We start from the raw sequence: 24,441 nt of genomic DNA on the forward strand, positions 1-24,441 counted from the left end.
ATATGTAACAAAACACTTGGCATTTCAACAATCTCTGCATGTACAGTTCGGTGGCATTAGTTATGTTCATCATGTTGTTCAACCATCTTCCTTGTCTGTTCCCAAATTATACCATCACTCTTAACAGATGCTCCGTTGTTGTTGTTTTCAGTTGTCATTGAGTCTATATTAAGTCATGATGGACCCATGTGTGCAGAGTAGAAATGCTCTGGAAAGCTTTCAAGACTGTGACCTTTCAGAAACAGATCACCAGGCCTGTCTTTCAAGGTTCCTCTGGGTGGGTTCAAACTGATAACCTTTTGACTATTAGTTGAGCGCTAACCATTTGTGCCAGCCAGGGACTCCACAGAAGCCCAGATTATGTGTTCAAATGTCTAAATTTCACAAATGTGGCAGTCGCAAGGGTGGGACTGTGTCTTATTCTCTATAATTCAGTTGAGAAGTTCACACATAGCATCAACCAGCGAGGTATCTTTAACTTCACCACATTTCACCTTTATTCCAGAATAGATTATGCATGAATCACAAAAGTTATTACAAAAATAGAAGAGAATTTATGTTTTAGGCACAAGAAGACATAGTGTTCTCTTTGTGCCTAAAATATAAGTTCTTTTCACTTCCGGGAATAACATTTGTGATAACATGCATCTATTTTTGGATAAAAGTGAAAAGTGGTGAAATTAAAGATACTTCAGTGGTTGAGTTCTGTAGGAACTTCTTAACTGAATTCTGGAGCATAAGACAGGGCCTCACCCTGAAGACTGCCACATTCATAAAAGAGAGACTTCTGAAACAAAACAGATGATACAGGGTGGTAACTGCCAAAATAAAAGTATGTGTGAACTAAAACTAAACCATGAACAGACAATAATTTATTTAGACTGAGTTTGAAGCGGGCAGACTGTTATTGACCATCCCATAATAGCTGTTTTTCAGAAAAGTCTACTCTTGTTACATTTTTATTACACCTTTTACAACACCTCTCCATGATTGGTTGATTCCCCAGGTTTCCTCACTTCTCCTGGCAGGATGCCCAGGCTCATTCACACCAACTCCAAATTTACCCCCATATGACCTTCCTGTGGTGGCAGTAGCAGCTATTGTCATTTTTTTTAGGGCTGTGCACAATATTTTTAGAACTGTGCGCAAAAGCCCATTTGCAAAAATTATGCGAACTAGGCAAGAAACGCAGGACTGAAGCTCCTCCTCTCACTGTTCATGAATATGTAATATATAAGGAGCAAATCTGCCTTAGTTCAGGAAGCTGGCCACCTTAGGTCGGGAGACCTTGCCTGCCTCCCAGTTAGCAAACTGTGAATGACTCTGTGTTCTTCCAACCCCGAGTCCGGCTGACTTCAATTCGCTAGTCTGCTGGGCAAGAGCCTATTAGTTGTCGGCTTCAAGTTGATCAAAAAATTACATAGCAGGAGTGTAGTTTAGAGGAGGATTAAAAGATAATAGGATTTGGCACATTGTACAATGTTGGGAAGCAAATACCAGGAGTAGGGAAAAGGGGCTGTTTAGAAGAGTAGATAGCAGTATGCTGTGGCTAGAACCTGCTGCCTAATCTCAGAAACAGAGCTGAAGGTGATAACAAAGTGGAGACTGTTGGGAATGTGGCATTATTTATATAGAGTTATTGGAGATATTTAGGTGCAGATGCTTTATATAATTATATATCTTTTATTCTATTTTCAATTGCCCTTTGACAAGGTAGTTAACTATCTGGAAAGCAATGATGCTGTAGTTGAGGTGGTTAATTAGAAAAGAAGTAGAGATCAGAATTAGATTACAAGTGGGCTAAAGGACAGAGCTGCTTTTGACACTGAAATGTACAGCAGTATTTCTGGAATAGAAGTGCAAACAACAGTTTGGTGCTGTGTTTTGTTTATTTTTTTTTAGCTAACTTGAAAACATGATGTCGATTTGAAAACATGGTGTCTGAATTGGGAGAGAGCGGAGAGTCAGGCTGAGAATAATTGGAACTGTATAATGCAGAATCTGTCTATGTGAGAGCTGAAGACACCTGAGTTGTGCAGGAGACACTGGGAATAAAGATAACACACAGATTCAAGTTTTCAATAGCGATCATGGGAGCTGTTGTTTCCTGTGCATTCTTTTACCAATAAGGAGGTAAGTGGCTACATGATACCCAGGGCTTTATCCTATTGCTGCTTCTGTTGTTGTTTTGCCTTGTATGCTCACTAATATTTGTGTTAGATCAGCATAATAATATTTTTATTGATGACTTAGCAGCATTCTTGTGAGGTTCAAATGGTGGAAGTGTGCAGAAAAAAATTGGAAAGACTTTATCACTGAATAGTCTTAGTAAATGACAAGTGTGGTAATTAAGAAGACCAGAGGAGTTGTGGAATGACATCAAGGACACCATACATGAAGACAGCAAGATGTCATTGAAAGGACTGAAAGGAAAGAAAAGACCAAATGAATATCAGAAGAGACTCTGAAACTTGCTCTTGAAAGTCCAGTAACTAAAGCAGGTGGAAGAAATGATGAAGTAAAAGATCTGAACAGAAGATTTCAAAGGGCTGCTAAAGATGACAAAGTAAGGTATTATAATTAAATGTGCAGAGACCTGGAATTAGAAAACCAAAATGGAAGAACACGATCATCGTTTCTCAAGGCAAAAGAACTGAAGAAAAAATTCAAGCCTTTAGTTGCAATACTGAAGAATTCTATAAGGAAAATATTGACCGACTTAGGAAGCATCAAAAGATGAAAGGAATTCAGAGTCACTGTACCAAAAATAATTGGTCGACTTTCCACCATTTCAGGAGGTAGCATATGATTAGGAACCCTTGGTTCTGAAGAAAGAAGTCCAACCTACAGTGAAGACATTGGCAAAAAACAAGACTCCAGGAATTGAAGGAGTAACAATTGAGATATTTCAAGAAAAGGTTGCTGTTGGAAGTGTCCACTCATCTATGCCAAGAAATATGGAAGACAGCTACCTGGCGAACTGACTGGAAGAGATCCATATTTATGCCTATTCCAAAGACAGGTAATCCGAAAGAATGTGGAAATTATTGAATAATATCATATAATATCACACATAATTAAAATTTTGCTGGAGATCAGTAAAAAGTGGTAGCAGCAGTACATCTCTAGGGAATTGCCATAAATTCAAGCCAAATTCAAAAGAAAACATGGAAAATGGGATATCATTTCTGACTTCAGATGGATCCTCGCTGAAAGCAGAGAATACTAGAAATATGTTTACCTGTTTTTTATTGACTATGCAAAAGCATTTGACTGTGTGGATCATAACAAATTATGCATAACATTGCAAATAATGGGAATTCCAAAACACTTAATTGTGGTCATGAGGAATCTGTACATAGAGGCAGAGGAAGCCATTCAAATAGAATAAGGTATACTGCATGGTTTAAGGTCACGAAAGGTGTTTGTCAGGATTATATCCTTTTACCACAATGTATGGTGACCAAATAATCCACGAAGCTGGACTATATGAAAAAGAACATAGCATCGAGATTGAAGGAAGTCTCATTAACAACCTGCGTTATGCAGATGACAAAACCTTCTTTTCTGAAAGTGAAGAGGGCCTGAAACACTTACATCAAAGACTACAGCCTTAGGTATGAAGTAACACCTCACCATAAAGAAAGCAAAAATCCTCACAACTGGACTAATAAACAACATCATGAAAAATGGAGAAATAATTGAAGTTGTCAAGGATTTCATTTTACTTGGATTCACAACCAGTGCCATGGAAGCAGCAGTCAAGTAATCTAACGACATATTACATTGGACGTATCTGCTGCAAAAGACCTCTTTGAAGTGTTCAAAAGCAAATATGTTACTTTAAGGACGAAGATGCAGCTGACCCAAGTAAAGGTGTTTCCAATCACCTCATATGCATGCGAAAGCTGGACAATAAGGAAGACTGAAGAAAAATTGATGCCTTTGTATTATGGTATTGGTGAAGAATATTGAATATACCATGGACTGGCAGAAGAACTACCAAATGTGTCTTGGAAGAAGTATAGCCAGAGTGTTCCTAGAAGCACGGATGCCGAAACTTCATCTCACATACTTTGGAAGTGTTATCAGCAGAGACCAGTCTCTAGAGAAGGACACCGTGCTTGATAAAGGGTCACTATGAGTTGGAATAGACTTGAGGGCACCTAACAACAACAACAAATTAAGAAGATGATGTAGGCAAAAAAAGAAGCTCAAAAGCACCATTAATCCAGGGCTTCTCCACCTCAACAAAATTGACGTTTTAGGCCTGGTAATTCTCGCTCTGTGAGGGACTGTTTGGTGCATTGTGGAATATTTAACAGCATTCTTGGTCTCTATCCACTAGGTATCAGCAACAGCCTGCCCAGTTGTGACAACAAAAAGTGTCCCTGGACATGGCCAAATAGACCTTGAGCAGAAGAATCACCTCCAAGTTGAGAACCACAGCATTAGCTAAATCATTCTACCTGTTTAATGTATTAGATACAAGTTTAAAGTGTTAAACTCAGTAGACCAAGGTCACATTCCTAAAAAGTAGCAGTTCTATAATTCAGTCTAAGTTTTAATACTGAATTCTGCACAGTGTATTTGTGAAACATGCCAACCCATCTCCCATCTTCATACACAATTTAATGGATGCACTCTACTAATCTCTCTCTCTCTCCTTTTCTCTTTCTCTCTTTATATTCTCTCTGAATGTGTAAATATATATGCATATGCATATATGTATGTGTGTGTTAAAAATGTGTGTATATTTATGTAACATATATATCATTACTGTAATTTGTGGATTTTTTTGGAACTTCATTGACTCATTTACAGATTATCACATTGTATTCCAGTAACTTAAAATGTCATTTTCTTAAGTATAAAATAAAATAATTAAATGTTTAAATCTCTCAAGTAAAACACAATATAAGGCTCTCTTTTGTCTCTCCTGTCTTGGAATTGGTTGAGGAAAGCTGTGGTGAAATAAAGATCCCTGACAGGATTACAAACTTGAATGCATAAGGAGGACACAGCAAGAAAGGTAGGATGTTCAGCATCTATATCTAATCCTTGTTTGGTTAGAAATGCTAGAACATATAAAGGATTGCCATACTAAATTTATTTCTGCCTCAGCTTCATATTTCCTGGTAAGGATTATCTCTAGTCTGAAAGGTCACTGAAGAAAAGAAGGGAATCAGAGTTTCGGAACAGTTTTCCTGGAGGACAAAACACTGAATTGGGAATCAAAAAACATGAATTCAGCCCAGCTCTGTCAACTGGCCACTGTGTGGTCTTGAATGAATGGCTGTAAGTGTATGAATTTTAATTTTTTCCTCTGTGTAATAATGGGAATGTGTTTTAAGTATCAGAATCAAAAATGAATTCATGAATTCTAATGTTGAATCAAGTTATCTCAGTATTTCAATTCCAAATGTCTAAAGAGGAGGACAGGGAAGATGTGCCTATACAAAGAAAGTAGTTACAGAAATGGTAACATGGCAGTCACTTCCAAACTGGAGCACCAAGTGGAGGGCTTTCCTGTTTATGACAGAGTGTAGGTGTCTGTAAGCTGACTTAAAGAAATAATATGGGTGTTTTTTGTAAGCACATCTTTGTAGGTAGGGATAGGTTTTGACAGAAAGCAGCAAGTGATTTGGACTGCATTCAGATGTGTGAGTGGTGATGTGAGGATCTCTCCCCCTGCTTGTTAGAGGCTGGATTGGGAAATAGTGAGCTGCTGAAGGAAAACAGGGAAAAATCATTAAAGCTTGGAGACATGAGGAAACATGTCTTTAAAGAGACAATGTGGAAGTGTGTTAGCTTTAAAATTAAAATCATTTAATATGGGCATAGCATAACTTTTCAAATACATTTTCCACCACCGAGTACCTACCATCAATAGAGACTTCATGTTTAAATAACTATTTTAATGGAAGTTTTGGATGTCTAAAAAGTGAACCACCCTTGCTTCTAACTCATTACCTCTCATAAAGTGAGTAATGAGGCTATCTTTTTAGCTAGCAATATAGAGATCACCACATAAACTCTACCAAATGTGGATGTCCTCTGAAGCTTGTTCTTGGTGTGCCACAGTTCCTGACACATTTCCTGGATGCTGGGTAGAGATGGCCATTGAAATTTTGTGCCTGTATCTTTACCTTCCATGTACAGAAAGGGACCAGGGGCAAGGCTAATACCTTCCCCATCCACTGTGTAGCTTTGGACAGATACATTGCTGCTACCGATTTTTTCTTTTATATAGTCAATTTAATACTGATGTAAAATTCTCAAAGTTTTTGTTTTTGTTGTTGGGTGCCCTTGCATTGGTTCTGGCTCATAGTGACACTATGTACAACAGAATGAAACACTGTCTAGTCCTGTGTCATCCTCACAATCTTTGCTATGTTTGACTTCATCATTGTAGCCACTGTATCAATCCATCTTGTTGAAGGTCTTCCTCTTTTTCGTTGACCCTCTACTTTACAAAACATGATATCCTTCTCCAGGAACTAGTCTTTCCTGACAACATGTCCAGAGCACCTCAGATGAAGTCTCACCATCCTTGTTTCTGGGGAACATTGTGTCTGTACTTCTTTCAAGACAGATTTGTTCATTTTTACCACAGTCCATGGTATATTTAATACACTTCCACAACACCGTAATTCAAACGCATCAATTTTTCTTCAGTCTTCCTTATTTATTGTCCAGCTTTCACATGTATATAAGGCAATTGAAAATACCATGGTTTGGGTCAGGTGCACTTTAGTTCTCAAAGTGACATCTTTGCTTTTGAAAGTTGCTATGAATCAGAACGAACTCGATGGCAACGAGTTTGGTTTCATTTTTGCAAAGTTTTTACAGAGATTGAAAATAATCAATACAGGAAAAATGTTTTGTAAATGTACTATAAATAGGTAAGTTATTGTTATGTCAGTGGCAACATGCAGACTAAAAGGGACACAGATAAAATAATGGGAGTTTGTTTACACATTTAGTACGCTTTTTGCTCTTCAAACATTGTAACAGCATTTTGTGAATACTGTAGAATCCTAGTTAGGAAAATCTTTGACTTTAGTAAAGTCATATCCATTAAGAACACAAGAAAAGTATAATTTGTATAACTAAAGAGTTGCTTCATTGGGATCAAGTACCAGGTCCAATGTGCCATCTAATATTTCTATGACCTTCTTGAGAGGTGGATTAAATAATCACTTTCCATTGAAATCTGACCATCAAAAATGTGCTGAAATCTTTCATTTGGCATTTCTTCCCTTTCTGTTTTTTTTCTTCTCTTGAGATGACAGCTAACAACATTTTTATTCTATTGCCATGACTTTGTGTTTTAAGAAAGAGACGGTGTATATATATATTTATTTATTTGTGATCACACTGTCACTTTTACCTTTGATTGGCAGAAGCTTTAAATGTAAGGTTTCTTTTTTTTTCCCCATATTTTTGTTTTTATTTCTTCTACTTAGGATGTGTTGTAAATCCTGAATCTTTGAATGTCTGTTTTTTTTTTTAGTTTATTGTGCTTTAAGTGAGAGTTTACAATCCAAGTCAGTTTCTCATACAAAAACTTATACACGCCTTGTTATGTACTCCTAGCTGCTCTTCCCCTAATGAGACAGCACACTGCTTCTCTCCACCCTGTACACCTCATGTCCATTCAACCAGCTTCTGTCCCCCTCTGCCTTCCCATCTCAACTCCAGACAGGAGGTGCCCACATAGCCTCATGTGTCTACCTGAGCTAAGAAGCTCACTCCTCACCAGTATCATCTTCTGTCTTATAGCCCAGTCCAATCCCTGTCTAAAAAGTTGGCTTCAGGAATGGTTCCTGTCTTGGGGTAACAAAGGTTCTGGGAACTCTGACCTCAGGGGTCCCTCCAGTCTCAGTCAGACCATTAAGTCTGATCTTTTTACGAGAATTTGAGATCTGTGTTCCACAGCTCTCCTTCTCCATCAGGGATTCTCTGTTGTGTTCCCTGTCAGGGCAATCATTGGTTGTAACTAGGCAGCATCTAGTTCTTCAGGTCTCAGTCTGATGTAGTATCTGATTTATGTGGCCGTTTCTGTCTCATGGGCTCATCTTTACCTCATGTCTTTGGTGTTCTTCCTTCACCTTTGCTCCCGGTGGTTTGAAACCAATCAGTGCATCTTAGATGACCACTTGCTCGCTGTCATGGATTGAATTATGTCTCCCCAAAAATGTATGTGTCAATTTGGCTGGGCCATGATTCCTGGTATTGTATGATTTTCCTATATATTGTAAATCCTGCCTCTATGATGTTAATGAGGGAGGATGGGTGGCAGTTGTGTTAGTGAGGCAGGACTGAATCTACAAGATTGGATTGTGTCTTGAGGCAGTCTCTTGGGATATAAAAGAAAGAAACAAGCAGAAAGATAGGGGGACCTCATACCACCAAAAACGCAGCACCTGAGCAGAGCGCGTCCTTTGGACTTGGGGTCCCTGTGCAGAGAAGTTCCTAGTCTGGGGGAAGATTGATGAGAAGGCCTACAGTGAGAGAATGACTTCCCCTGGAGCTGACATCCTGAATTTGGACTTTTAGCTTACTTTACTGTGAGAAAATTAACTTCTCTTTGTTAAAGCTGTCCACTTGTGGTATTTCTGTTACTAGACAACTAAGACATTAGCCTTTAAGACCTCAGATGTCATTTGCCAAAGTGGGATGCAGAATGTTTTCTTAATATCTTTTGTTATGCCAGTTGATGTAAATATCCCCTGAAAGCATGGTCCCCAAACCCTTGTCCCTGCTTCTCTGGCCTTCGAAGCATTCAGTTGTATCCTGGAAACTTCTCCGCTTTTAGTTTAGTCCAGTTGTGCTGACCTCTCCTGTATTGTGTGCTGTCTTTCCCTTCACCTAAAATAGTTCTTGTCCACTATCTAATTAGTGAATACCCCTCTCTCTCCCTCTATTCCCACCTTCATAACCATCAAAGAATATTTTCTTCTGTGTTTAAATCTTTTCTTGAGTTCTTATAATAGTGGTCTCATACAATATTTGCAACTGACTAATTTCACTCAGCACAGTGCCTTCCAGATTCCTGCACACTATGAGATGTTTCACTGATTCATCGTTGTTCATAATTGTCACTTAGTATTCCATTATGTGAATACACCATAATTTATCCATTGAACTATTGATGAGCACTTTGGTTGCCTCCATCTTTTTTCTATTGTAAACAGTGCTGCAAAGAACACTGGTGTGCATATATGTATTTATGTGAAGGCTCTTATTTCTCTAGGATACATTCCAAGTAGAATTGCTGGAAGGCAAAAAACACTAAATAATAAATGTTGGAGAGGTTGTGGAGAGACTGATGGGAATGTGAAATGATACAACTTTGGAAATCGATTCGGTGCTTCCTTAAAAATCTAGAAATATAACTAAATAAAAAATAAAAATAATTTTTTATTTTTTAAATTATTTTTTAATAATTTTTTATTTTTCTAATAATTTTTTAATTATTTTTTTATGGTAGTTATTTTTCTAGCTTTTTAAGGAAGCACCGAATCGATTTCCAAAGTTGTATCATTGCACATTCCCACCAGTCTCTCCACAACCTCTCCAACATTTATTATTTAGTGTTTTTTGGATTAGTTCCAGCCTTCTTGGGATGAGATTGCATCTCGTTGTAGTTTTGATTTGCATTTCTCTAATGGTGGCATAGTGGTTAAGTGCTACAGCTGCTAACCAAAAGGTTGGCAGTTCATGTCCACCAGGTGCTCCTTGGAAACTCTATGGGGCAGTTCTACTTTGACCTATAGGGTTGCTATGAGTCGGAATCGACTCAACGGCAATGGGTTTAATGGCTAATGATCGTGAGCATTTCCTCATGTATCTGTTAGCTGCCTGAATGTTTTCTATGGTGAAGTGCCTGTTCATACCTCGTATGCCCATTTTTTTAATTGGGTTTTTTGTCTTTTTTTGTTGAGTTTTTGCAGTATCATGTAGATTTTAGATATCAGACCCTGATTGGAATTATGGTAGCTGAAAACTTTTTTCAACTCTGTAGGTAATCTTGTTACTCTTGGTGAAGTCTTAGGATGAGCATAGGTCTTTGATTTTTAGGAGCTCCTAGTTATCTACCTTGTCTTCTGGTGTTTGTGCATTTTTACTAATGTTTTGCATGATCTTAATGATTTTATATTTAGGCCTTTGATGCAGTTTGAGTTAGTTTTTGTACATGGTGTGAGGTATGGGTCTTGTTTCATTTTTTTGGAGATAGATATCAAGTTATCCCAGCACCATTTGTTAAAGAGGCAGTCTTTCCCCCATTTAACAGACTTTGGGCCTTTGTCAAATATCAACTGCTCATATGTGGATGGATTTATGTTTGGATTCTCAATCTGTTCCATTGTTCTATATATCTGTTATACCAGTATCAGGCTGTTTTGACTACTGTGGTGGTATTATATGTTCTAAAATCAGGTAGTGTGAGCCCTCCCACTTTGTTATTCTTTTTCAGTAATGCTTTACTTATCTGGAGCCTCTTTCCCTTCCATATGAAGTTGGTGATTTCTTTCTCCATATCATTTAAAAAATGTCATTGGTATTTGGATCAGGATTCCATTGTATTTATAGATCATTTTGGGGGGAATAGATATTTTTACAATTTTGAGTCTTCCTATCCAAGACCAAGGTATGTTTTTCTACTTATATAGGTCTATTTTGGTTTCTTGCAGTAGTGTCTAATTCTGAAATTTTTCTGTTAATCTTCTGAATTTTTGATTGCTGTCTCTCTATGGATTCTTGCAGCCTATTAAAATTGTCATTATGCTCTTGTATAACCTTCTTAATTTCCTTGACTGTTTTACTCTGTGTTCTTTGGCTTGTTCTGTGTTTTACCTCATCTCCTTTCTGATCTCTAGAAGAGTTCTGTATATAAATTTTTTTGTATTCTACCTCTAGTTAATTCCAGGAATACATCTTCATCCAGAAGATTCCTTAAATCTTTGTTTTGGGAGCTAGTTGAAGCAATCGTGATCTGCTTCTTTATGTGATTTGATATTGACTGGTGTCTCTGAGCCATCTATAAGTTATTGTATTAAATATTTTAGGTTTGCTAACAGTGTCCTAGTTTCTTGCTTTGTTTAGTTTTGATGTGCCCAAATAAATTGCTCATGTGAGCTAGTTTGATTATTTGCACCTTCGAAGCTCTAACATCCTGTCACCATATGGCTAGAGCTGTTATTAGGAGTCCATTCATTTTTCTTGTATGGATTCGGCTCAGGTGTGTCCAAGTAGTCGGTCACGAAGTGTTTGCTCATCTATGGTCTTAGAGAAGCAGTGGTGATTGGTGCATGCATAGTCCCATCCAAGTGTCTGTGAGGAAGGTGCATCCCTGTTCTCTAGAGCTCACAGGTGGGTGGGCTCTGCAGCAGGACCATAGGCTCCCAATGCTGTTAACTGTAAGGGCTGGGAGGCATCACTTATCCTAGGACCCCTGTCGTGGGTGAAGAGATGGCACGGGAGGAACCACCAGCCCTCAGGTCCCTGATGTGGGTAGATGAGGACCCTACTTAATAAGCAGAGCTGTGTCAAATGTCAAAAACCCTCCTCTCCACCACACAGCTGCAACAGGTAAAGTCAGACCTCAGGCACATACACCCTTGCACAGTGACAACAAGTGCCTAGCTGCTGAAATGGGGCCACATGGTTCCATGCAGTGGTAAAAGGCATTCAAAGTTCGGGGACTGATTGTGCCTGAACAGGAGCTGTTTCTGCTCTGAGTTCCCAGCTTAAGGGAACCAGCAGGTTATTTTTTCCTATTTGTTATTTTGTTCCTTCCCCAAGTCTGGAAGAATGGCTTAGCATACTCGGCAGGACCTATCTCAGGCCGAAGGAAATCGACTGTCACTGAAGCCAGCTTGGGGCCTGGGGCAGAGAGAGGAGAGATCAGATAAATGGGAGAGACTTCTTTCAAAACGGGAGCTATTTGATCCGTGTGGTAAATTACATGCAAGCACTTATTTTTTGCCAGGAGCGCCATTATTTGCTGATTCTGGAGGCATGAGTAGACTCTGTGCAGCTGGCTCTCTGTGGCTAAGTAGTCAAGGTCCCAAATGCTACTGCCACCCCTGCCATGGTTGCGCCAGGGGATCAGGCCTGGGTCACTTGCTCTCTTTCACTGAGGTAACCATGTCCTGTAAGCTACTGCCAGTCCTACCACAGTTGCACCAGGAGGCCATGACTGAGGGGCGTCAATTCCTGCTAAGTCAGGTCTGGAAACTACTTGCTGCTTATGAACTGCCTCTCCCTCCCCCTGAGCTCAGTCCGATATCTTAACTGTGCCTTTGATGTTCAGGGCTCCTAGCTTGTCTTTATATAATGGATTCATTTGTTTTTTCGGGTCTTTCTTGTAAGAGGGACCACCATAACCTTCTGACTACTCTGCCACCTTGGCCCCGCCTCTCTAAATGTTAAGATTTTTTTAAACAAAATCAGAGAGAGAAGGAGAAGCAGGAAAAGGGCCTTACAACATTTAAATAGTTTACTTTCATATTTGGGAATGTCTAAACAGAGTAATGGAGCCCTACTCGCACAGTGGTTAAGTGCTGAGGCTGGTAACCAAAAGGTCTGTCAGCAGTTTGAATCCACCAGCCACTTCTTGGAAACCCCATGGGGCAGTTCTACTCTGTCCTATAGGGTTGCTATAAGTCAGAATTGTCTCGATGGCAACCGTTTTTTTTTTTTTAAACAGAGTCATAGATAATAGAAAGTCCAGTGAAGAATCTATCCTGTACTGACTACTTAGCTATTGAGCAAGGGATTGAAAAGAACCTTTCTTAGAGGAATTTAAAAATCAAGATAATAACTTTGTACTTGATAATATTATAAAATAGAAACTTATGTATTTCTGAGCCAAAGCCAAATACTGATAGGTAACATTTAGAGAGTCATGTTGGGGATAGTGACTTAAAGCAGTAAGTCCAGCTTCTTAAACAAAAGAAAAAGAAATAGTTGCAGTAATTAATGTATGTCTTGGGGATAAGCAAAGATTATAAACCTCAAAATGGAAAATAATCTTTATGTCACTAAATTCATTCCTATAGCAATTCAATCACTTATTCTTTTCAACATATTTTCAACTTTTTAACACACTGCTTATATTTAAGTATTTTCTTACTGATAAGTGAATTTGCTAAGAACTATTATCCTTATGGAAATCCTGGTGGAGTAGTGGCTAAGAGTTTGGCTACTTACTAAAAAGTAAGCAGTTCGAATCCATCCGGTGCTCCTTGGAGATCCCATGGGGCCGTTCTACTCTGTCCTAAGGTGTTGCTATAAGTCAGAATTGACTTAACAGCAATGGGTTTTTTTTTTTCTTTAATCGTTCTTATCCTATTAAAATAAGTATAGCATATTTTTATTTATTTTTTCATTGATCTTCTACAACAGATTTTGGATGTAAATGCATGATGTCTTACATTTTATCTTTGTGTAATGGAATGGTGTTTCTTGTTTAAAAAAAGGTAAAATTGCCCATTCATTTAAGCAACTGTATAATTTCCTGAAAAATACATTGTTGGATCAATCACAGATATTATGAAAAAATAAATAAGTAGTTCACTGTTCTTTATTTACCTTCCACACTCTTGTTTCTTACTTTAGGGAAAACCAATGAATATTCAATGGAGAATTATAGTGAAACATCAACTGATTTCATTTTATTAGGACTGTTCCCACCATCAAGAATTGGCCTTTTCCTCTTCATTCTCATCATTCTCATTGTCCTAATGGCTTTAATTGGTAACATATCCATGATTATCCTCATCCTACTGGACACCCATCTCCACACACCCATGTATTTCCTGCTTAGTCAGCTCTCTCTCATGGACCTGAATTACATCTCCAATATTGTCCCCAAGATGGTTTACAATTTCTTGTTTGGAAGCAAGTCAATCTCCTTCATTGGATGTGGAGTTCAGAGTTTCTTCTTTTTGACTTTGGCAGGTGCAGAAACACTTCTCTTGGCATCTATGGCCTATGACCGCTATGTGGCCATTTGCTTTCCTCTTCACTATCCTGTTCGTATGACCAAAAGTGTGTGTGCGCTAATGACTATAGGATCTTGGATAATGAGCTCTATCAATGCGTGTGCCCACACCGCATATGCACTCCATATACCCTATTACCAGTCCAAGACCATCGATCATTTTTTCTGTGATTTCACAGCCATATTGGCTCTGACACACATGGACACCTGGGTCTATGACTACATAGTGTTTGTGTGCAGCACCTTATTCCTTGTGTTTCCTTTCATTGGCATTACCTATTCCTATGGACGGGTTCTCCTTGCCATCTACTGCATGCCCTCATCAGAAGGGAAGAAGAAGGCCTATTCAACCTGCAGTACCCACCTCACTGTGGTGACTTTGTACTATGCACCCTTTGTTTACAATTATCTACACCCAAGATCCTTCCGATCTCCAACAGTAGACAAGGTTCTGGCTATTTTCTACACCATCCTCACACCCATGTTCAACCCTGTCATCTACAGCCTGAGGAACAAAGAGGTAATGAGGGCCCTGAGAAGAGTTACTCAGAGAATGTTCTCTCTGTGAAAATGTAGACAAGATTTCTGCATCAATCTTCAAGCTGAAAGTGTCTATTCTGCAGTGAATGGACAAGGTCTAAGGTTATATTAGAAGATTTTAAAAACTAGAAGTTTGACAAAATAATTTTACATTACTAAGGCATGTTTCTTTTTTCCTGAGGTGATTTTTTTTTCCATCAATATAAAAGGCATATACAGTCAACTCAATTTGAGAAATAAGAAGCTTTTATTAATATGTAGAAAAGAAAATGAAAACTTTCTAAAATGATATCATTCATATAACAATTCTACTATATATAATTTATCTCTCAATATGACAACAGAAAAATAAATGATTTATTTATTTAAAAATAATATTTTCTCCATTAATTCTCTGTTAATAGGTGTGTACTGTCCCAATTTTTTCCCCCAATTTCAGGGGAAAAGGCAGATATAGGGATTAGAAAGTCTTACACAACTATAGAGGAAATATGACAAGTTTATGTTTTCCAGAAGAAATATGACAAGTTTATGTTTTCCAGAAGGGGGGACCTGAATTTATCTGGATGAATCCTAGGAAAGTGATTTATAAACAAGGTCAGTAATCAGGGCTGGAGAGATGCTGAGTTAGAGAAGAAGGAGAGCATACTTTATAAGAGGATTAATGGAAGTTATGGGTTATGCTATCTCAGCCATTCCCAAATAAGTCCCCAGCACAGACTCAAATTTTGCATCCCAAGTAGCCACGTTACCCTTATATAAGACAATTTACCTTATACATTTTCTTATTCTTCAGTCAATAGACTCATAATTCTATTGATATGTTTTTTGGGGGTAGGAGTGGGGAGTCAACTTCTCTGCACCAGTATTTTAAATCGATATACCAGCTCAGCCTGTGCCTGAATGGGTCCCCCCATTATTTTCAGGAAAAAAAAAATGTATTAGCTTAGGTGTATATGCTAGGTGAAGAGGCATTGCAGTCCAGAAGAGAATACTGCTGATACTGAAATCTGTCCTTTTTTTTTTTTCTTCTTTCTTTTGAATTGTAATTTAGATGAAGGTTTACAGAATGAACTAGCTTCTCATGAAACAATTAGTACACATATTGTTTTATGACATTGATTACCACAATGTGGCAATGGGAAGCATAGTGGCAATCTGCCTGTGTAAAGATTACAGCCTTGGAAACCCTCTAGCACAGTTCTACCCTGTCCTACAGGGTTGGTATGAGAGACAATCGACTCAGCAGCACATAACAATAAAAACAGCAGTGTGAACTGAAGGTAAAACAGTGAAATAGAATATACACTAAATGGTTGGTATTATCTGTGAAACTTGTTCTTGAATTTATGATGAATAAACTCAGGAATTCCCTCAAAAACATCATATTTATGAAAATATGGTCACTTCCAAAGTAATTATGTTTCTGTGTGACAAAATAGATAGTAAATGTTCACATCACCTAAAATGGAACCTCAAATGTAAGAATATTTGTCTGTAGCTGTTCAAATAAATTTATAAAACAAACTAAAGAGAGGCTTGAAGGAGAAATTGAATTTGTTAATGAGGGGAAGATGCATTGTGGTAGTGCCTGTGATGGAACCTTTTGGATACGGGTAAAGAGCGAAGCCAAGTTTAGAATTCTTTCATATGGAGCTAGTAACATGAATTATATTTTCTGTAAGTACAGGTGTTTTCATGCTAGTAAGTGATGAGATCACATAGGTGTCGATTCCATTATATTAATTCTTTTGGTAGTGTGGATTAATGTCTAAACTAAAATCATTCTGGATTTACAGTGACAGGTTTAGGAATTGAGTGACATAATTTATGTAAGAGTTGGTCAAGTTCAGAATTAGCCTCTGCATTTTTTATAACACTGTTCACCAAAAATCCTACAGCATGAAATACAGACAACAAAAATTGTTTTGGATCCTATTTGTAAATACGTTATCTGTTTTAGATAGGAGATGAGAGCCACTGGAAATGAAAGTACAAATTCATACTAGAGTTAGCTTTTGATGGGCCCAAGTGAAACAAGACTAATAAAGCTAGCTCTTAAGAGCCCAAGCTCTCCATAGCAATTGTGAATGCAGCATTTCCTATTTCCTACATTTTCTATTTGCCCATGAGTGAAGAGTGGTTAGTGCTGTGTCTTACTTGCTGTTCTGCCTTATATGACTCATTCTTTGCAATTAAATATCTGGAAATTACTTGTCTAGATTTTATATGCAAATATAAAATGGAAATTATAATAAAGATAAAATAAGAATGTCTAAAATTACTTACCTATTGGAAAACAGGAAGCCCTGGTGGCATAGTGGTTAAGTGCTATGGCTCCTAACCAAAAGGTTGGCAGTTTGAATCCACCAGGTGCTCCTTGGAAACTCTATGGGGCAGTTCTACTCTGTCCTATAGGGTCACACTATGAGTTGGAATGGACTCAACAGCAATGGGTTTGGTTTTTTGGTATTGGAAAATAAAATATTTTCTACATCTCAAGGACAACATCTGGAAATAATTCAGGGATCATAGGATTAGAAGGTGTGCTATGGTTATTCAGGTTTTGTTTTTAAATACAAATTATGCCTAATTGTGATGCCTTATGATTTTAACTATGCATTTTATTTATTTATATTTTACCTCCTTTATAAATTATCAAGTTCCACTGAGGTAATAATTCCACCTTCATTAACAATTTGACAGAGCTTTTGTGAGAAACAGAGTAGGGAATGTACACAATTTGAAAAAAAAATACTATACAAATGTAGTGGATGACAATATTTGAATGAAAATGATGACAATTTTGTTGATGGTGATGATGGTGGTGATGATGAAGAGAATAAAGGTTGCAGTTACTGTTCAATGATTTCTTATACTCAGGCTCACACTAAGTAATCACTAGGTATTATCTTATATACAACTTGTGATAATCTACATTTTGTTCTTTTTTTTAAAAAATATCTGCTGCATATATAAACTACTGGCTTAAAAAGTTAAATTCACTACCCCATGTTTCCATAACTAGTAAGTAGCAGAACAAGAATTTGATTCAGTTTTGACTCAAACTCTGTGTAATTTTGCAGTGAAGCAGATAAACTCACCCCTGTTTCAAACTAATATTTGAAGGCTACACACTCGTAATCCATTCCTATCTATCAGAAGTATCCGTTTACTTACTTCATCTATGATTAATGCCTATGATTGACCATTGTGGAATTTCATGAAGGTATATGGTTTAGAAACACACAAATACTGGGTATTTATGATCTTTTATACTTTAACAAATTTATGATTCTTAAACTCTATTCCCTTCTAAATAAATATGTATAATTTATTTAAACATTACATAAGATTATTACTTCCTAAGATATCCAATATAAACAGTTATATACTCTGTCCTATAGGGTCACTATGAGTAGGAATCGACTGGATGGCAATGGTTTTTTTTTTTTTTAATATACTCTCTGTCTCTTTAGTTCAATTTTTGGGCTGGGAAAAACACCTAACTAATATAAACTGTTATATACTCTGTCTCTTTAGTTAAATTAGTTCTGGAAACCTTTGATGCAATGAAGAATCATATGTAGAATTACATACAGGGATACTGTGTATTGTCTAGCAGTCAGAAGACACTCCTCTGGGCCATCTGATTCTGACTCTATAAAGCCAATTTACAACGGTTCTAGATATGAGATAGTAATTAAAAATATTTCTTATACAGACATGCAGAATTAGGCATGATTTGTCACTTCTATGGAACTAAGGTTGACTTTAAGGAGTTAATGCATAAAAAATCATCCTATTTTGCTGGTTTCCAAGCCTTGCAGGTGAGTAAGGAAGGCCACTATCTGGAGACAGTTAATACAGGTTTACACCTCTATCTTCCTTCCATGTACAGATGTGGTCCATGTTAAAGTCTTGTTTTTCCTTCCCTAAGAAACCATCATCATAATGCTTGTTCTTTCCTCCTATATATAATGCCATTATTGCTGATGCTCAAATCACAAGGTTTTAGAGGAATTTTAGAAAGCAAGACAGGTGGAAACACTTTGTAAATGGGTTATATTTATATCACTTTTTGTTATTTTAGTGGATAAAAAACATAGAAAAAGAACAAAAATAACTTATTTGGGTTTATTTTTACATGAGGAAGAACACCATCTTCCCTTTATACCTTACGAGCTTGAAACAATGACTGAGAATGCTTCCCTGTCAGGCACATAGTTCCTTTAAATGATATCAGAGGACAAAGCAAGAAACCAGGATACAGAACAGAGAACATGGAGGAGGCAGGGCCAAGATGGCAGAATAGCCAGATGCTTGCAGCGATCCCTCTTACAACAAAGACCTGAAAAATCAAGTGAAATGATTATATTTATGGCAAGCTAGGAGCCCTGAACAACAAAGAAAAGGTAGAAAATGGACTGAGCAGGGGAAGAGAGAGGTGGTTCAGAAGCAGAGACAAGTTGCTGGACCTGAATTGCTGGGATCACTCAGGCACTATTCCCGGGATCGGAGGCAGCAGACTGGTAGCAGTGTTTGGCTGCAGTTTTCTCGGGGAGAAGTAGCCAGCTACACAGCCTACTCATGCTTCCGGAACCAGAGCAAAACGCCTCTCTCAGCAAAAGCTAAGTACTTGAATATATTTTGTCGTGCCACCCACCCGTAAGCTGGCTTCAGTGCCCATTGATTTCCCTAGGCCTGAGATAGGCCCATTTGAATACCCTGAGCCATGCTCCCAGCCTTGGAAAAGAGGGAATAAATTCACATCAGGGGGAAAAGGTAATTGGCCAGCTCCACTAACTGGAGGAGCTCAGGACAGAAGCGTCTCCTGTCCAGGCATAAATGGTCTGTGGACTTTGAATACCTTCCCCCACTGCATTGACTTCTGTGGGCCTATTTCAGGAGAATAGCCCCTTGCTGGCTGACTGCAACCATTTCAGCTGTGTGGTGGAGAGCTGGGTATTGATATTTGATACCACTTTGTCTATTAAATAGGGTCCTCACCTACCCATATCAGGGGCCTAAGGACTGGTGGCTCCATTCAGGTCACCCAGCCACCCATGACAGGGGTCCGAGAATAACTGGTACCTCCCAGCCCGTACAACCAAAACCTTTGGGTGCCCATAGTCTGCCTGCAGAGCCCATTCACTTGTATGCTCTAGGGAACAGGGACACGCTTTCCTCAGAGACACTCGGGGGGTGGTTCTCAGCTCCCTGCCTTGTTCAGAGCATGAACCCTGCTGCAATCAGATAGCGGTACATGCACCAAACACCCCTGGACCTCTAAGACTGTACAACAGAGACTGCATCATCCACTTGATAATCAGCTACCTGGACACCAGATCTGAATCCACACAAGAAAAGTGAATGGACTCATGAGCTCATATACCTGATAACAGCACTAGCCATCTGGTGACAGGACACCAGAACTCCAAGGGTGAAAATAATCAAGCTAAAACTCACTCAAGCAACCATTTGGGCAAGTCAAAACAAAACAAAGCAAGAAACTAGGATACGGTAACCAAACAAAATAATATAATAACTTATAGATGGCTCAGAGACATCAGTCAATATCAAACCACATAAGGAAACAGACCACGATCACTTCAAAAGCTCTCAACACAGAGAATCAAAGGATCTTCTGGATGAAGCTGCTCTCCTGGAATTACCGGACGCAGAATACAAAAGATTAGTATACAGAACAGTTCAAGACATCAAAAAGGAGATCAGGCAATATGCAGAACAAGCCAAGGAACACCCAGATAAAACAGTTAAAGAAATTAAATATGTTATTCAAGAACATATGGAAAAATTTAATAAGATGCAAGAATCCATACAGAGACAGCAATCAAAAATTCAGAAGATTAACAATAAAATTACAGAATTAGACAACTCAATAGAAAGTCAGAGGAGCAGAATCAAGCAAGTGGAAGGCAGAATTAGTGACCTTGAAGATGAAGCATTTGACACTAATATATTTGAAGAAAAATCAGGTAAAAGAATTTAAAAAATGAAGAAAATTTAAGAATCATGTGGGTTTATATAAAGAGAAATAACCTACGAGTGATTGCAGTACCAGAGCAGGGAGGGATAACAGAAATTACAGAGAGAATTGTCAAAGATTTGTTGGCAAAAAGCTTCTTTGATATCATGAAAGATGAGAAGATATCTATTCAAGATGCTCATCGAGCTCCACATAAGGTAGATATTAAAAGAAAGTCACCAAGACATATTATAATCATACTTGCCAATGCGAAAGATAAAGAGAGAATTTTAAGAGCAGCTAGGGATAAACGAAAAGTCACATACAAAGGAGAGCCAATAAGAATGAGCTCGACTACTTGGCAGGCACCATGCAGGCAAGAGGGCAATGGGATAACTTATATAAAGTATTGAAGGAAAAAAATTGCCCGCCAAGAATCATATATCCAGCAAAACTGTCTCTCAAATGTGAAGGTGAAATTAGATTTCCAGATAAACAGAAGTTCAGGGAATTCATAAAAACCAAACCAAAATTACAGGAAATACTAAAAAGAGTTCTTTGGTTAGACAAACAATAATATCAGGTATCAACCCAAGACCAGAATACTAGACAGAAGAATCAGATGTTAACACAGACAGGGAAACCAGAAAAATATCAAGATAAAAAAATGCTCAAAACAGGGAAACGGTGACGTTATTACATAAACAAGACAACATTAAAATAATAAAGAAGGACAAAGAAATGTAATCAAAGATCTTCCATGTGGAGAGGAAGACAAGCCGATATAAAGAAGTAAAAATTAGGTTTAAACTTAGAAATATAGGGGTAAATATTAAGGTAACCACAAAGGAGACTAACTATCCTACTCATCAAAATAAAATACAAGAAAAAATAGAGACTCGGTAGAAACAAAATCAACAACAATGAATAAGAGGAAAAGACAATATAAAAAAATAAACTACTCAGCACAAATGATTAACTGAAAAGGAAACTTTCAACAACACAAATAAAGACATCGAAATGACAGCACTAAATTAATACCTATCCATAATTACGCTGAATGTAAATGGACTAAATGCACCAATAAAGAGACAGAGAGCGGCAGAATGGATTAAAAAACACCATCCATCTATATGCTGCCTGCAAGAGACACACCTTAGACTTAGAGACACAAACTAAAACTCAAAGGGTGGAAAAAAATTAATCAAGCAAAAAAAATTTAAAAAAAGCAGAAGTGGCAATATTAATTCCTGACAAAATAGACTTTAAGGTTAAATCCACCACAAAGGATAAGAAAGGACACTGTATAATAATCAAAGGGACAATATACCAGGAGGATATAACCATATTAAATATTTATGCACCCAATGACAGGGCTGCAAGATACATAAAACAAACCCTAACAGCATTGAAAAGTAAGATAGACAGCTCTACAAGTGTAGTAGGAGACTTCAACACACCACTTTAGGTGAAGGAAAGGACATCCAGAAAGAAGCTCAATAAAGACACGGAAGATCTAAATGTCACCATCAACCAACTTGCCTTATGAACATATACAGAGCAATCCACCCAACAGCAGCCAAGTATATTTTCTTTTCTAGTGCACATAGAACATTCTCCAGAAGAGACCTCATATTAGGTCATAAAGCAAGCCTTAGCAGAATCCAAAACAACAAAATATTACAAAGCATCTTCTCTGACCATAAGGCCATAAAAGTAGAAATCATTAACAAAAAAAAGCAGGGCAAAGAAATCAAACACTTGGAAACTGAACAATACCCTGCTCAAAAATGACTGGGTTATAGAAGACATTAAGAATGGAATAAAGAAATTCATAGAATCCTATGAGATTGAAGACACTTCCTATCAGAACCTTTTGGGACACAGTGATAGCAGTTTTGAGGTCAATTTATATCAATAAATGCACACATACAAAAAGAAAAGGCCAAAATCAAAGAATTATCCATACAACTTGAACAAATGGAAAGAGAGCAACAAAGGAAACCCTGAGGCACTAGAAGAAAGGAAATAATGAAAATTGGATCAGAACAAAATGAACTAGAAAACAGAAAAACAATTGAAAGGGTTAACAAGACCAAAAGCCGGCTCAGTGAAAAAATTAACAAATTGATAAACCATTGGCCAAACTCACAAAAGAAAAACAGGAGAGGAAGCAAATAACCCGAATAAGAAATGAGATGGGTGATATTACAACAGACCTAACTGAAATTAAAAGAATCATATCAGATTACTATGAAAAACAGTACTCTAACAAATTTGAAAACCTAGAAGAAATGGATGATTTCCTAGAAATACACTACTCTACATCAAGTAACACAAACAGGGGTAGAACAACTAAAGAGACCCATAACAAAAGAGGAGATTGAAAAGGTAAGTAAAAAAAAAAAAAAAACTCCCAACGAAAAAAAAAGCTCTGGCCGGGAAGGCTTCACTGCAGAGTTCTACCAAACTTTCAGAGAAGAGTTAACACCACAATCAACACCATGGAAACATCAGTCAAAAAATCAAGCCATGCATTGCATTGGGCAAATCTGCTGCAAAAGAAATTTTTAAAGTGTTGAAAAACAAAGATGTCACTTTGAAGACTAAGATGTGCCTGATCCAAACCACTGCATATGCATGTGAAAGCTGGACAATGAACAAGGAAGACTGAAGAACCAGACCTGGCAGTGTTTGATTCTATTGTACCTAGTGCCCCTATGAGCTGGAATCGACTTGAGGGAACTAGCAACAACGATGTAAGGCAATACATGTCATGGTGATATGTAATTTATTTTAAACCTGAAAGCCATAAGAGGATCTTCCTTTACATAATATCTATGCCCTGACTTCCTTAGGAGACAATACGTGTGTTTCTTTGTAAGCAAAATCTCCTAAGAACAGGTACTTTTGATTTGGGAGCAACACATTAATTGCAGTTCATTCAGAGGCTCTAAGAAACCATTTCTCTGTGGTGGTGTATGTATGTCTTCTTCTATCATTCATTAGAATTGAGTTGTTTCAGGATAACTCACTGTTGAATACAAATATGTTAGAGCCAGGATATGTGAGAAAATAGAAATACAAGAATTTGTTAAAATGAATAAAATTTAAATACCAAAACAATTTCATTTGGGAATAAAAATTCGTTTTATATATATTGTTGATCTTCTACCATGTACAGAGAATATCTGTTTTAATAACTTTGGTCTCTTCCTCCCTTTGTTTCTTCCTTTGTTCATTCTTTCTTTATCCTTCCTTCCCTTCCTTCCTTCTTTACTTCTTTCCTTTCTCTCTCTCTTTCTGTTCTATGTCATTAAAAAGTGAGCCATCCTTTAGATTCATCAGTTCCAAATATTTGAGAGATAATATAGGGTAAGTGTCAGTTGGAATCAACTCATTGGCAATGGGTTTGGTTTACAGGGTATGAATTTTAAAAGGTTATATATATATGTGTGTATGTCTGTGTGTGTGTATAAAGCTTAGCTGGACATTTAGGGGAAACTACTTAAAATCTCCTCGTGTCAATTTTATCATCTGTAAAATGTCAAAGGTGATATCAACCTTAAGAGCTTGTGTAAAGTATAAAAATAGAATTTAATCCTGACACAAATCCTGAAATACTTCAAGTGCCACCCAGTGAAGGTGGTGAATAAAAGTTTTACCTCTGTCTTCCCTCCCATGTATGGTCATGGTCCAGATTCAAAGCTTGTTTCTCCTACTTTTGTTTCTTCTCTGAAACTATCAATAGAATTTTTTTCTCCTTGCTCTTTCTTTTTGTGTATAATGTCATAAATGCTAGTGCCCAAATCACAGAATATGGAGGGGGGGAATGAAAACAAAAAAAAAGACAGGTGAAAATATAAATAGGCTACAAATAAATATTTATTGCTATTTC

The 24,441-nt window shown here is 37.5% G+C and overlaps 1 protein-coding gene across 1 annotated transcript; it reads left to right on the forward strand.

The window, feature by feature from the left end:
- Positions 1-11,918: 11,918 nt before the first annotated feature.
- On the forward strand, positions 11,919-15,513 carry LOC135229527 (olfactory receptor 2L3-like). Its single transcript, XM_064279041.1, has one exon. The coding sequence runs from the start codon at positions 13,650-13,652 to the stop codon at positions 14,580-14,582; it is 933 nt and encodes a 310-aa protein (XP_064135111.1). The 5' UTR covers positions 11,919-13,649; the 3' UTR covers positions 14,583-15,513.
- The last annotated feature ends 8,928 nt before the right edge of the window (positions 15,514-24,441 follow it).

The sequence above is a fragment of the Loxodonta africana genome, unplaced genomic scaffold (assembly GCF_030014295.1).
Source record: "Loxodonta africana isolate mLoxAfr1 unplaced genomic scaffold, mLoxAfr1.hap2 scaffold_34, whole genome shotgun sequence".
Classification (NCBI taxonomy): domain Eukaryota; kingdom Metazoa; phylum Chordata; class Mammalia; order Proboscidea; family Elephantidae; genus Loxodonta; species Loxodonta africana.

Coding starts and splice junctions, on each gene's coding strand:
- LOC135229527 (XM_064279041.1), top strand. CDS start 13,650: ATGGAGAATTATAGTGAAACATCAACTGATTTCATTTTATTAGGACTG.